Source organism: Meleagris gallopavo, chromosome 13 (genome assembly GCF_905368555.1).
Source record: "Meleagris gallopavo chromosome 13, MGAL_WU_HG_1.1, whole genome shotgun sequence".
Classification (NCBI taxonomy): domain Eukaryota; kingdom Metazoa; phylum Chordata; class Aves; order Galliformes; family Phasianidae; genus Meleagris; species Meleagris gallopavo.
In genome coordinates, this window is record NC_139416.1 from 15,887,111 (window position 1) to 15,903,075 (window position 15,965).

At 39.0% G+C, this 15,965-nt stretch overlaps 1 protein-coding gene across 1 annotated transcript in view; it reads right to left on the bottom strand.

The window, feature by feature from the left end:
* LOC104913050 (uncharacterized) overlaps positions 1–15,965 on the bottom strand; it is a 129,661-nt gene that overhangs the window by 82,933 nt on the left and 30,763 nt on the right. The window contains exon 3 of the mRNA XM_085235263.1: positions 1,035–1,118. Coding sequence (XP_085091389.1) covers positions 1,035–1,064 — 30 coding nt within the window. The 5' untranslated portion in view covers positions 1,065–1,118. The remainder of the gene's footprint in view (positions 1–1,034; positions 1,119–15,965) is intronic.

The window sequence follows — 15,965 nt, forward strand, 5'->3', positions numbered from 1 at the left end:
CTGAAAACTCAGCTATTTTGAGAATAGGAAAAACTGAAGGAGCAACCCCCTATTCTCAAAACACTTGCTATGAATGTTGGATGGGTCTGCTCAAGGTCTTCATAACGATATCAAGATACAGTGTTGCTGTTGGTAAACCTTGGAAATAGAAGACAAACCTGTACTTAAATGTAACAACACAGACCTTAAGGGAAATGAGGTAGTTACGTTCAATAATGTGCAGAATTTTTGGTGTCTTACACCACTGAAATTAATAGATTTTGAATATTTTCCTTTGTCCTTGCAAACACTAACTATATTCTCATAACCTTGATTCAAGATTAGAAGTGCCTGAGGCGCAGAAGCTCTTGGTACTTCAGGATTTGGTCAAAACAAAAACTCCAAATTGCATGGATATGTCCTGTTTCCTTGGCCTCACTCCACTGTGGACACTGCTGTGACTTCATTCTGTTTCTGATAACCGAATAAGCCTAAATGAAGGGAAATGCACCAACCCTATAAAGAAAACACCTGTGGTCTTTATTTATAAGCTATAACCATCACTAAACAAGTGAGGAAGCATTTCTCTTCAATACAGTTCCAAACAATGCTTTTTCTTCTCTCTTACAGGTCTAGCATTTCACAGTGTCATGTTCAGAAACAAGGAGACAAACCCAGGCTATTGTTTAACCTTCTCTGAATAAAAAAGAAGTGTTGACCCTCTGTTCTGACCTGCTTATAACAATGTTGGAAGTAAAAACATAGCTGGAGCTCCAGAGGACTGCTGGCCTTTAGTGTATTCTATGCTCCAATCAAGCAATGGCCAACTCCGTACGTGTTTCTATTCTCACCATGGAGTTTTTCAAGCAAATAATCCAGTACTGTTAAAAGCTCATTAAATCCTGCCTCTCCTTTTCCATTGAAATACCACTCATATCACTACTCATCCAAAATAATTACCAGTATCATTGCCTACATATAGCCAGAACGGAATGTATGCTAGAGAATCAATGATAACAGGATTCATGTTGAGTCACAAATTAAAAGCCCCTTACCTCAGAAAAATCAAGGACCCGCTCTCTCATGCTCCTGCTTTCAACTCAGCCAAAGGGAATAATTCAAGGCCCAGGTGTGCAGCGCTACGGAAGAAAAAGGGAATGTGCCTGCTGTATGAAACAGGTGTTGAATACTGTCATAACTGCAGCCAAGTTAATAACATTATAATGAGCAGTAATAAAGAGTCAAAAGCAATAAAAAAGGAGAAAATAATCTCTCCAGAATCATGCCGTACTTAGTATACCCCGAGAGAAAAGGGTATTACTGAGTGGAAGGGGAGGGAGGGCAGAAGAGGAGTGAGGGAAGAGTTTCAGATCTCAGTACAAATTTTTGACTGGAAAATAGGGAAGACTGACAGACTCAAGAAGACTGTAAATTCAAAGTGTTGTTAATGTGGTGAACTTCCCAATACCATCATGCAACGTACTTGAGATCCCTATGGTTTGTCTCCCATTCATGCAGTTCATGAGCAAAAGTTCTATTTGACGCTACAGGAAATTCAAATGTAACTTGTCCACACAAAATATGGTTTCACACAGACGAGATATGGTTTCACGCATAATAAGATAGTTTTCTTTCTATGCTATTTTAGAGTTTTCCATATCAAATGCCTGCAAAATCTGTAATCTTTCTCCCATCAGAGTTTTGAGGTCTTGAATATGTGTTTTCTCAGAAACTTCAGGGCGAGGTGAGGGTGCCCAGAACTTCTGGAAATTAAGACATTACATTTACCTTTGACTTTTCAGTCTAATTCATCAGGTAAGCTGCTGGAACCAGACTGCACCTTACTGCATCCCTATCCCTGCACAAAGCCAGCAGTGCAGTAGGTCTGATCAGGCACTCAACCTGTATGTGCATCAACTCTCAAGTCCTGGTTACAATTTAACATTCATTTCCCACAGAAACATGCAAATTCGGTATGCTATATGAGTTAGGGGGAAGAATTCAAGTCCTTTTTCCAGCTCTTACTGCCTTTGCACCTGATTTTATCTGGAAGGATCTGAAAAGAAACTTAAATGAGGATTCTGAGTTCAGTCAACAACTGTTTGGACAGAGAAGACATGAAATTGCACGCACAATTTTCTTAATGCTCAGGTCTTTGCCTCTGCCCTGCTCAGAGAACTTTACTCTTACAATTCAAAGCACAATTATACTGCCATTACTACTAAAACTGAATGCTCTTCTGTAACTGAAAAATGATTTAGGAACTAAAAACTTTGACATGATGTCGTGTGTTATCTCAGCACCTTCTAAAGATCCAATTGTACTCCACACACCGGTTTTTCAAGAAACTAGACAAAAAGTGACAGCAAAAATATTTAAAGAGAAATGAACCTGCTGGAAAAAAAAAAAGAAAAAAGCATTAAAATACATTGAATGTAAATGTAATTGTTTTTAAACCCAATGTTTTTGTTAGATAAATTCAACGTTGGACAGGCTCTTTAAAAATCAATTTGCACTTGCTTCCTCTATAAAGATTTATCCTTGAGAAAAAAAAATCCATTAGTATTAAAGTGCTTAAAAACTTGGCAGACTATCTCCAAAGGCATCAATTTCTAGTGCTAATTACCACTAATTATTCACTCAGCAGTTGTAAGTTGCATTCAGTCCCTGAGGGTAGAAGAGAGATTTGTCTCTCTCCAGCGTAGCATGTTTCATATATTTGTTTTAAGAGATTTTTACATTCAGACATCAAAACAGACTTGGTGTTCTGCAGAACTTTCCTGTCAACAGGGAAGTATCAAGGTTTCCTTGTGTACAATAAAGAATCTATACAGTCCCTGAGCATCCTCCACCAAGCATGATGGGTCTTATCTCTCATGTTTCTATCGGACCCCACACGATGTTTCAGTGTCTAAGCAGATTTAATTTAGCAGGCTCCTGGCTGCTCAGGCTTGAAGGTCTAGCGTCCAACCTGGCTGTTAAGCAGCTAAGCTTAACTGACTCAGAGCTTATTATTCATGACCACAGTTACTACAGAGGCCTTCACATGCTAGATCTTCAGCGCTGAGATTTGGAATCATACCAGACCCCCCACATCCCTTGAAATTTACTCCTTCAAGCACTATGAACAGCTAATAGACTTGGATGCTGGTGCTGCTCTGCAATAGCTAGAGATGATTCAACTGTTTTTCCCCAAGGTGAGTCAAGATGGAAGCTGGAAAAGCAAAATTTTTCAGGGAACAAGGCGTTTATTGGAATGTTTACTTAGCAAAGGATTTCATTCTGGTAATTTCAACTCAATCCAATTAAACTCATGTCTTCTAATTTAAAGGTCTGTCTCTCTGCTGCAAAATTCAACTGAAATGAATCTTTCTGATTCCCTAAAACAAAAAAAAGAATAGCTGATAATAGATGAATCCCTCTGTTCCAGGAAAGTATGTTCCTTTAAAAATGTCATAATTTCCCTTCTTGCCCTTCTAAGTTCCTTTCGTATCCCTGGCTTTTGTTACATTGCCAAGTAAATATAAGGGAAAATAAAAATAATAAAAATTTCTTGAGAGATTCAAGTTGCCCAATGCAAGAAGGAAAGAAAATGGGGCTGAGGAGAAAACCCGTTGAGAAGAATACAAATGCAGCATGACACCCCTTCTGCTGAAGAAAAAAAAGACAGATGTGTATGAGAGAGAGAAGCAATAAAGGGTCAGTAATAAAAGAAATATATCACTTGTAGAATTGACTAGGCTTTACTTGAGATTTATAATCCATTCTAACTGTAGTAATTTGTGACTCCTGGAGACAGACTGCCTATTAGATATCTAGGAATAAAATGCATACAATGGGTGAACTCCCTTGCTCTTCCGTTGTGTTATTTTAAATAACACGCTCTGTAGCAGAACTTCTTAATTTAATTCAATTTATTCCCAGTCAACAGATGACAAAAACAGACAGACTGATTCAAATGACTTAACCCCAATACTACGTGCAAGTCAGTAAGAGAATCTGCCTGTCTCCTAATTTCTATGCTCAGCGTAACACGTCACACCTTCCAGTGTTCCTTTAACTTTCTTAGATCTACACATCTCTGATCCTGCCTACGAAAGGACACTCTACTCCAGAAGCATTCAGATGAGTTAGGTGCTTTTCAAAATCAATGGTATTAGCTTTCAATGATTGATCTAGCACAGCCCATCTTGGCAGCAGAAGGTGACACTGCCCTAGAAACTCCTGAAAGGCAATGGTAAGATGGCACGAGTTTCACTGTCTGTGGGATAAACAGGACTATGCTTGGAGACCTTGTGAAATAGAGCTGCAAGTTACTTAGCAGAAACTCTTACACAGCTCACTCTTGTCAAGACTGTAATTTCCTGATATAATAAACCAAAGCCTCAGCTGATAGGAATTGCTTGACTACCAGAGACTGCACTGAAGCTCTGCTGATTTACAACAGCAGAAATTAGACTCTCTGACTACAGCGAAAGTAGTAGCAGAGTATGGAACCTGTCAGCACGACTAAAGGCAAGGTGAAAATCTGAGCACTTGCCAGGTTTATTAGCTTGGATGCAGTGCTATGTTAACACAGTAGCAGCTTCTGGAAAGCTTAGACCAAGGTAGAGTAAATTTGCATCTTAGAGCTTCGGGAGGTCAAATCATTAACTTTACAGTGTGATCGGTAAATGTTCTCTAAGAATGTCAGAAGCCTCTGCAAAACTGAAATTCACTGCTTATTCACAGGTCTCAGTAGTCGTGTAGTTTGACCCCAATAAAAAAGTGAACAAATAAAGTGAAAGAATAGGGAAATTTCACAATTTCCAGTAAATGACAGAATTTTATTCCTCAGTTCAGTTCACATCCTTCTGGTGAAGAGTTTAAAGAATTTGATACATGAATTTAATGCAACTTTGGGGTCTTTTTTCTTTTTTAACATTTCCCTCTCTTTAACTCTCAGTTGTTTGAAGACATTTTTCAGAACAATTTTCATGTTTTGGTTTGCCCCTTGGCTCGGGAGGAAGTGTCTTGCCTTGTTAAAGAATAATTAGGATGTTCTATTAATCATTTCATTAATAGAGAAGAACCATAAGTGACTCCTGAGACTTTTGCAAGTCCTCACCAAAAGAAGGAAAAGTAGAATGAGAATCCCTTATGAATATCACTTTTTTGTACATTCAGTGGGACTGTTTTTTAATTAAAAGTACTCTGTACTTTTGGCTCCGGTCAATATGAATAAATTAAGGTGATCAAATTGATTAAATTCAGAGTACCGCACCAGTTGAACCGACAGTTCCATCCTACAGATTAAAAACAGATATCAGCTAAAAAGAGAAAGTAGTTACAGGAGGTTGCTCTCCCAGCACATTTATGGATTCCCTTAGCAATATTTTGTTTTCCTGTACAACTTGAATTTGCTGTCTTTGAAAGACCTGTCCAACAAATACAGCTTGCGGGGGGTTAATTATTTTAAAGGGGCAATTTTTTATAATAGTTGTTTCTTACACAATTTTGTCTTCCACTCTACTGAGCAATCTAAAAGATTTCATATAGGACCAAACTTATAAAAGTAGTGAAATTGCATAGACCCTCTAAGGACCTGGACGGCAAAGATACAATTTAACTTGCAGTTTAGGGATATGGGGACTTCTTGCAAAGAAAATGGAACTTTAGAGCATAATTTGAAAGCACCGTAACAAATGCAATTTAGCTGATGCTGACATGACATGCTTCTCAAGGACCCAATTAAACTCTAGCCAAATTTCTTAAGTAGTTGTGGGTGGTCACTTTATTTCAGATGTACAGATTCCTGGCTATTCACCACCAGAGGATGAGCAATGGGATCATGAAAGGATTTAAGCACAGCAAACTGTGCCCTGCAGCCATTTGTCTTCATTGCAGTCTCTTTGCCTGGCTGCAGCTGGTTCATAAAGCATGCTAGTCAATGTGCTGCATGCAAACAATATGGATGTCAGATGAGTCTGGACTTCAGAACTGGTTCAGAATTGGCCCCTTTGAGACAAAAAACGTTGATGCATACACAGATGGATGTAATGCTTATTTTTATGGTAGTTGAGAACACAACCATGCGTATTTTACTTGTATGTTAATTTTTGCCAGAAAAATTACTGCTGCAAAAGCCTGAATTCAACCAAAATAATGATTTTGTCATTAAATTGTCTCCAGACAGTCAAATATTTAATGAAGCATGTCAGTGTGCCTCAATAAATAGATGAGAAATTCAAGGTAGTGAATTCATGGTTTTGCATAAAATCTGGAAGAATTCTATAGAAAACATTTGATTCCCCTGTATCCATTTCAGAAAACTCAAGTCATCCAAATGGAAGTGGGTCACATTCTCAAAGCTGACTGAAATATACAGAAAGTTATCAGCTTTTCCAGGCTTTGGAGTTTGTCTCTAAATCCACAATTACAAAACCATGGAAAAGTGAAAAACAGAACCCCCTAAACTGTTTCATGCTGACTTCTGGAAACATTTCTACTGACATTGGCCTAAAGAGACTGCACATTCAGTGAACACCCAGGAACAGTAATCAGAGCAATCGGAGGTATCTTCTCAAGGCATAACCAGAAGGAGCAAAGTGCACTTTTAAATACAAGGGGAATGTTTATTAATCACACACTCTTCCCCTAGAAGCTGGAAATGACTAGTGATCACTGATACAGTGTTTTCGTTTTCAGTGCATTCATGGATGGAAATGAAACTTGGTGTAATTTCTTCAGAACATGGTATTTATAGTGAATCTGCAAAGAGCTGTCAAAACAACTGCTATCATAGCATTATATTGAATCTTTTAGATTCAGAGCCAGAACAGTCCAGACACAGCACAGAAACACAAAACCATGAAACATGTATTCAGTTCAAGAGACATTCCAAATGCCAACACAAACTGCACTTGCTCAGGAGTCAGCGATGAACTCTAATCTATGAGAAAGGATGTTAGTGTGGGCCAGTGAAAGGAAGAAAGTAATTTCTAAAACACCTTTCAGTAAAGCTGACTCCAAGCCATTACCTTTATCCTTTATTTTAGTTATGTTCTATGAAGAAATACCAACAAATGGCTTGTTTTAGCTCTTTGCCAAGTGGTAGAAATTAACTGTTTTCTTCCTTGGCTGTAATTTTTTTTCAGGGGCATGTGTATGGACTAGAAAACAGCATATCTCCAGGGAGAAAAGCATTTTCATAAAGATTACAGTAAAGGAGACATCAAACATGAATCCAAGGTAAACATGTCTTCATCCATTATAGGTCTTGCTCACACTATCAGCCTGAAAGAGGATGCTGTTGTGCTCATTAGAGATCAAGCAGCTGTTGGTGCTGGCAGCAAACATATGAGAATTGGCTATTTGGCTTATCTGAGCTCATCCATATTAATGCCTTATTTCCACAGAGCAAAATTTAGGTGCTTCCTGAAAATGCCCTTGCTGTCATCACCTCCTAAACCTTGCCAGGTAGATCGCTCCAAACATTTATTACTTTCAGACAGAGAAGATGCTCCCCTGTGTCTTTATTTCAATTTAAATTCCATTTGTGCTCTTTTGTCAGATTTTCTGCATTGAGTTATGAATAATGCTGACATTAGCTCTACCATTATAGAGTTTGAGCTCTTTAATTAGATCCCCTTATTCAACTTTTTTTCTGAGGTTAAGGTTTTAAACTAGTCCTCATAACTCATTCTTTTAAAGCTGAAGGCAACAATGTCAATGCTTTACTCTCTTGTTCCTCTTTTTCACGTCCCATAATATTCCTTCCAATGCAATGACCGGAATTCATTGCTTCAGTTGGGGGCTGCCCACCCACTGTGCAATGAGAGTCGTACACACTTCGGATGTGCATACTAAGATACATCCTCATTTCTGCATGCCTAAGACCTCTGATTTCAGGACATCCTTTCTGTCTGCTTTTTCAAACTCACAACTTTATATCAAGAAGAATTTGAACTCTTGGATTTATTTTGTTCTTTTTGCTGTCCCCACTGTTTTTGCCTCCCCCGTACATAAACTGCCACCTTAAATTCCGTCCTACTTTGCAGGCAGAAAGAATAGCTGGGAACCACTGAAGTGTTTCTGGATCTTTTAAATTAGTTATTTAGATTAGTTAGAGATAGCTGCAGCTTGAGAAGTACCAATAATGATACCATTTGTACATAGCATCTAGTACTATAAGCAGTCTTGTGAAGCACCCAGTTAGAATTTCACCTTTCAAATGGGCAAGTACTACTGCTGCTGTCTGGCAAAGAAACTGAGTCTAGGCATTGAAGTACCATGAGCTAAGAAAGACAGGCTAATATCTGAAAGGGTAGTTCTCAATTTCTGAGCTCTCAGTTCTATCCACTTGAAAACAGTGCAACTGTCAGCGAAAATATGCCTTATTTGCTGTATCTGCTGTCTCAATATCACGTATATATTCATTGTTGCCATTGCTTCTGTCTTCTTTCCCGGATGTGGAATTTTGAAGCCCAGAAAATAAATCTTTCTTTCATAGGAAATTTTTTCAAAGACAACTTAAAATGAAGACAGTAAGACAAGTTCACGTCTCAGTATGCTGGGAGTAAAGCATGAAAATCTCTTTATGGAGAACGTAACTAAGTCATTTAACTCATCTGTCCATAAGCTCTGGTAAGCAAGAAGTTACTCTATGAACTTCATCATGGTTTATATCTTGGTAAGCAATGCTAAGACAAGATAATATCCAGCCTGTAAAAGATTCATGATAATGATTCTAAATGGTGGGCATGAAGAACCAACTCAGATCATTTTCTGAATGTTACAAATATTTGGAAGGAGGAGAAGGGGATGAACAAACTACACTATCCACTATCTTTTATAGTCCCCGTATCACTGAAGAGAGATGGATTCAGAATGTAGGAAAGATATTATGCCAAAAATTAAATTGCAGTGGATTGTCTATTTCACAGCAACACCGAAGCAGAAATTAATTTTCTATTTCTATCATGAAAAAGGATCCCTGACAGTTTGAGAGCGGGGGAAAAACACTGTGAAAAATGATATGCTAAATCCCCCCAAACAGACATTAACAGTAATGGTAAGGGACAATCCACAGCTCCCTGGCAGAATAAAGGCAGCTGAAAGTGTGGCATCACCCCCTCTATGACAGCTGCCTCCAGGATCGATGTTCAAAGGAGGCTCAAAGAGGTGACACAAACCAGAACAGGCACGTGCAATTCCTTTGGCAGCTTGAAATGGCAGGTGGAAATGCAGCATCTATCTGTGCCCAGCAGCCTCGATATGTAAATCCATTTGTACTCATTATAACCTAATCCTACTTCTTACCTGCTAGAACACATGGACAGAAAGGAAATAAGTCTATCAAGAAGAGAAAAAGGCAGGGTGTAATTACTATCAATGGAAAGAGACAATGGGCTGAATTTCCTTTTTCAGTAGTAAATGGAACTACAGTAAGATCACCAGCATCGTCTCCCCCTGCAAAACAGCTGAATCTGGCCCTACATGTATAAAAAGACAGCCAAATAGTCAGGTGTTAACTGTCTTCAATACAAGCCTCACAAGATGTTTATTTAGAGGCATATTCAGAGGAACAATTAAGAAAAGACTCAATAGAGACAATCTGAGCAGTAACAGTGATGTTACATAGGGAGATTACTGTGGGAGATTTAGCTCCCCTCAGCATCCAAGAAATTCTGTCCCTGTGTGACAGTTAATTTCGACGTGTGCATGGGTCTGATCCTTGCAGTGCATCCAATAACACATGCAGAAGGAGAAGAGGACACTGAATATGAGAGCACGTAATCCAACTTCACATACTTTCCAAGCCTGAGTGTGATGTACCTGAGATATTTCAGCCTTGATTTATGTAGCTTTCTAAGAACACAAGGTGAAGTAGGTCTGGCTTTGAAAATGCTAGTGCGGATCACCATCAATGAAAGGAAGGGGAGAGAAGGGCTCAGACCAGGTGAATAGTAAGAAAAACCATCCCCACATTGTAACTTCTCTTTCCAGGTATTTTTGAGCAAAGCCACTTTTTAAGGTGTACTCTACTGCATCACCTTTTCTGGAGCTTTACAAGAAAAACAATTCTTGTCCTCCTTCTCTTTCTGGTAAAGCACATCTCAGAACACTGGTGACTGTTCAGCTGAATTTCACTTTCTGTGCTGGAAGTCCTCTAATCTTCGTCACTTCCTTTCACTCGTGTAAGCTGTGAACTGTTGATCTGATACTGAACATTGCTTGCAGTAGACTGTGTAATAATTTAATGAGTATGTTCACAGGAACTGCTTGTACTATTACTTTGTTTTCAAGGCTTGTGATTGGACCACAGAAAAGGACGGTCACTATTTTGCTTTCTGATGGCTACTGCACACACCATGGGCAGATCATTGCATCTTGTTTTTACAGCAGGCCATAATACCCAGGGAAATAACATAAAGCAATGCAGGATGCTGTGGGCAAGGAAAAAGAGACACAGCCAGCAAGGAATGTGCAGTGTGTGCAGAAGGGTATGACAGAGAAAAGGGGAGAAGAGACTCTAAACAAGCCTTAGTTGCAGTTGAAAGAAAAAAAATTCTAAAACTATGAGAGAAAAGTCTATTGAGACTGTGGCAGTCCAGGAAGGCCTGTGCTGGACTGAGAGCAAAGCTGAAAAGGAAGGTAGCTGCTGCACAGCCTCAAGGTGTGTAAGTTGGGTGATGAGTTGTTCACACTGCTATTCTATCTCACACATTTTCTCAATTTTTAGAAAATTTATGGTTCTGGTCTATCTTCTAATTAGACCTGGATCTAGAATTTGCAAAGCCAGTGCTCTTGGTTTTCAGAGGCAAAAAGATCCTTGGCTGACCCCAACCTCTTGTGTCGAGTCATGAAAAAAATCAAGTCAAGGTGTACAACTGGGTTCCTAAGAGCAAGAACTTCTTCCCTCTCACAGGCTCCTTAGTCTGCACTAATTAAAAGACATGCACACCTGTCAGAGATGACTTGCCCAGAAGGCACGAAGCTCTGCCCTCAGCCCCACACAGTTCTCAGCCTGGGCCCTGCTGGAGCCTTCTGCCTGCCTGAAATTAGCACAGCTCAGGTACCTTGTTCACAGCTTCTCTAATCAATCAGTTATGCACGCATTCCTTGTGTACCCAGGCACATCATATTTGAAAGTATAATTGCCACAGCAAGACAACACAAACTAGAAACATTAACAAATCTTATTTTCTCACATCCCCCTTCCAATTGAGGATCTGAATAATTTAGTACGGGTTGACAGCTCTTGATTACACTTTGCACCTTTTAAAACTGTCTAAATGAAATTTCAAGTAATTGAAGCAGCAAGTGAAAATGACACATCTTTGTTTGTTGGTTTGTTGGTTTTTTTTTTTGCTTCATAGCCACATAGAGTACTGGAAGTGTCCGTTTTTAGCAGCCTCGAGTCAGATTCTCCAGCACTTTTCTGCTAGGACAGGGAGATGCCTGATGCTGGGCCTCTGTGTGAGGAGGAAAACTACTGAAGTGAGCGAGGGTTTCAGGGCTCAGTCAGCACAAAAAGAGAGCGATAACAATGAATTAAAAGCCATGACGAGCTGGCTGTGTGCAAGTTCACTTGGCACCTCGCTGTAACAACAGCACACAGTGTAACGAAGGAGGAGCTTCACAGAAAGAGGAGATTCAGTTTGCAGGTGCATGCATGTATACGTAGGGTTACCTGCACGTGGATCTGTTCAGGGGGTTGGGGAAAGTGGAATTCCTGTAACTGGCAGAGCCTTCAAAAGGTGCATGGAGAATGTCACACAATGAGAGAAACTGCTTATCAGCAAGTGCATCTAACTTTGCTAGTTGCTCATTTAAGCAGTAAGTTTATTAGCAAGGGGACCTTGTTTTCTGCCTCTGCAAAGTGATAAGAGAGTCTATAATATTACAGAAATGAAATCTTTATAATTACTGTTTATAGAAAATTTAGACTGTATACAAACTAGGCAGACATCTTGGGAATATTCAGCGTGGCTGGAAAGCTCAGAAAATGAGTTCTAATTTGTAGCTTTCTACCTTAATACCAAAAAGCAGGTTTCCTGATGGCATTTCTAATTTTAGAATGCACATTACTAAAAAAATCAATCTGATAGTTCTTTTTGCCTTTATAGGAGATCCATTAAACAGGGATGCAAAAAGAACATGCTTTCAGTATATAGGTGACTTTCACCTTTCAGACTTCAAAACCCAGGCAAGACAGAGAAGGCTGCAAATGCTAAGCAGCTCCCAAAAATAGGTCTGGTGCCCTTCACAGAAGGAGGAAATAGAGGATTGTAGCAGAATGAATACCTGCAATATCTTGGAGCAATTTTAAGCCTGCTCATCCAGATTCATCTCACACTCTGGTGGGAGTCTGTTTCATATTCTATCTTCTTCACCAGGTCACACATCCATAATATACAATCTTGTGATCTAAATTGTCCTTCTTAAACGGGATTATGCATAATGTGATCGATATTTTTTTACACTGACAGAAACAGAACTGTCTAATTACAAGTAAATCTTTTGTATGTGACAGGCCCAGAGTAAATGAGAAAAACACTTTCTTCTACTCATAATGTCTGAAATGTACACTTTTTAAAAGAAGAAAATGGAGGGAGGAATCACTTCAGCCTGCTAAAGGAGCTTGAGGAACAGCTAGGATGCTTTGTCCTCGCTCTTACCTATTGATTAACAGCAGAAGAATTTTGAGTGCGGGCTGGAAAAAAAATCTTATGTAAATCACACTGAATCAATGCCTCCTACAACCACAAAATGGAACTAAACTGTGAATAGAAGAGACACTGGTTAATTTCTGCTAGCAAAGGAATGGTACTGGCAATATATTCCAAGACAGACACAAGATGCAGCTGAAAGATGCATGGACTTAACTGGAAAAAGTAAAGAGTAATTTATAAGGGCTGGCTTTCACCCTATTCTACTGAGATCTTACCTTCTCACACAGTGAATGGGTACTTGGTGTAAACATGACCTTGCCAACTACTGCTTCCTCATGATTTGCCCTCTGAGGACACCTTTCAATGGATGGCCTTGAGGACCATTAGTGAACGGAGCTATGCCCATGCTACAAGGAAGTTGGGAACTTGTTCTTAAATGAATGAATGAATGAATGAATAAGTACATGGATTAAACATCTTGTTGGCTTTTTTCATTATTTTAACTATTTTTCAGCTTCCTCTTCAAAAGGCGATGTATTTTATTAGCAGGAAAGTGAAAGTGTTTCTAGACAATTAGCACATTTTGCTGACGTGCTGTTTAAAAAAACAAACTCACTAACAACCAAAGGAAACAATCATAAAAGGTTTTGAGAGAAACATTTCAAATATTTCAAAAACTTATTCCCATTTAGCACCATGTACGGTTCTTCAAAACATAAATTACACATGAGATGTTATCCCTGGAAATCTAATTTAGTTATTACCATTTTCTTATACAGAACAAATGAAAAGAAACACAGAGAAGCAGAGAAGAAGAAATGAATCCATCAGAAACTGAAGCATGTCAGCATGGAGCACTGGCATTTCAACTCAATTTTGCAAACGAAAAGAATGATTAGAGAAGGAAAGAATTTAGAAGTAAGCAATGAAGGAAAAGAGGCATTTATTACAAACACCATCGTGCAGTGCCAGATCTGGTTAAGTACAGTGTGTCACTCCCTCTATGGTTAGATGTTATTCAGTTTAAATCAAGCTGATTTATGACAGCCATGAGTGGAAATTCTTATAAGGTGCCACAGAGATAATAATCAGCCTCCAGAAACATTCGTTCATCTATCTGTAAAGCAGCACAGCAGAGTAATATGAGTTGAGGATGAGCAAGGCCATGATGATGTGAAGGACCACCCTGCACAGTTTCTGGAGCACACCTAACACATCTCATCAAACCGTAACAGAATTTGGAGTACAAAGTTCACTCATTCTGTACTTCTAAGTGAACATTTTTTCCCCCAGGGATGTTCATTTCAGCCTCAGGAATTAACTTCTGGTTTCCTGAACCAATGCATTTTTTAATTCCTCAATGTCAAGTATGTTGAAGTGGAAGCTTTGATGCAAGTACCCTTGTACCTTGAAGAAACCACACAATGTGTTTTTTATTCCCATCCCTCCTGTTCTCATGGTGCCTGTGGTTTACAACTAGCTCTGGCTTTTAAAACCAAACCATGCAACTTGATTCATAAAGCACTGAAATGTCAGAGAAAATGGGACAGAGATCACATCAGGCTGATGAGTTTGTAATTACAATTACAATGACTGTGTTCCTCTTCTCCCAAATGCCTGGCACTGCATGCAGAATACGGTTACAAACTGGAGAGGAAAACTGAGCCTGCACAGATGATGCTCTCTCACTACAAGCGAAACAACAATGGCTGGTAAAAGTAATGATCCTGCGTGTTTTGTTTACTTGGCTTTGGCAGCATTCCTATATGCATTGCCTCCTGCCTGCAGTCCATTTTTTGAGACATATTGCAGAATGACACCGTTATGAATATAGGTATTATCGCTGCTGAATTCCAGGTGATTCACTCCCTCAAAATTGTGAGCATCATTAAACCAACTTTCAAAGTATTCCACAACTCCTCAAAGGGACCAGCACATCGTACAGACCTTCTTCAAAGGACTCCCCTAGGCACTACTCAGGATTCTCCCCCGTGACAGATATTGCTGCAAACAGCAGCTGCTTTGCCTCTCCTTGTATTATCTTAGAGGGAGGAAAAGTGAAAGCTATGAATCAACCTGCTATCAGGAATCCAGGGATAATGAAACAAAGAATAATTAAGGTGCCAGAAGTACCATTTGGCACATATAAATTAGAAGTAATTTTTGAACACTGGTTTTCCCAGCTTCATAAAACTTCTATTCTTCCCTAGTGAAATTAGGCCAGTATTGCAGCATGGAAACTGTGGAACGAGTTCTCATAACAATTATATTCTACCCTTGTTTCTGTTTTGACTTGGGAACAGCAAGCTTTCTGATGGAAGAATGAAGTTTCTTATATGCGTTTACAGACGGCTGTCTATCTGAGTGACAGACACATGTTGGAGCAGTGTTAAATGCTGTCACTCTGCTTATGGAATAGTTGCTTCGGAAAGATCACAATTTAATGCTAAATACATGATATCGAACTAAAAATAAATAGTGCAATTAGAAAGCAAACACTGTTTTTCTTTCAATTCTAGGCCAATATTAGAGATTGAAAAAAACTGTCATGTTGACTGAGGTATAAAGCAGACAAGAAGACCATATTCAGCTTTAGGAAGAAATGCAACCTGTTACTGGGAAAACAGTATTTTCTTATCAATTTGTTCAAATAGAATCACTATTACACCTGGTAAGTCCGTCTTCTACCACATCTTGTCACCTGAAGCCATCCAATAAGGTGCATTTTTTGATCCAGTGGCTCAAGTCCTACAGTTGATGGAGGACACAAGATGTATGAAATAAGTGTACATCCCAAAATATGAAAAAATATCATGCCAGGAGATAAAGAGAACATATACACATATTTGTTTGCTGAGAGGGCTGCGATCTTTGTCTTTTTCCCAGTAAAAGGTGGATTACAACTGTTTTCAAATTCTGAAGAAGTTCTGCAGTATTTATTTTTTTTTCCAGAGGAAATACAAAGGAACAAAAAGCAATTTGGTGTCAGTACAAGAATCTTTTTCCTCTTACTAAACATATCCAGGTAAAGCCAGGAAAAGAACTCTGCATTTCAACAGAGGTTTTTTACCCCCTTCCTAAACTGTGTTGCTCCTGTTGCTTCTCTCTAAAATTCCAGTGCCACGCTAACTTCTGCTCAAACAGCACATGGGGAAGCATTCAAACATCAACATATCTAGAAAGGCTTTTTAACCAAGTATTGTGTAATTTTGTGTGCAGGGAGAAAGTCTGAGAAAGAAACCCACAAATTCTATGACTATGAATTCAATGATTCTGTGAAATGCAAAAAGCACTCAGCATGTAAGTGGCTTTTTACTTAAATTCTATTTT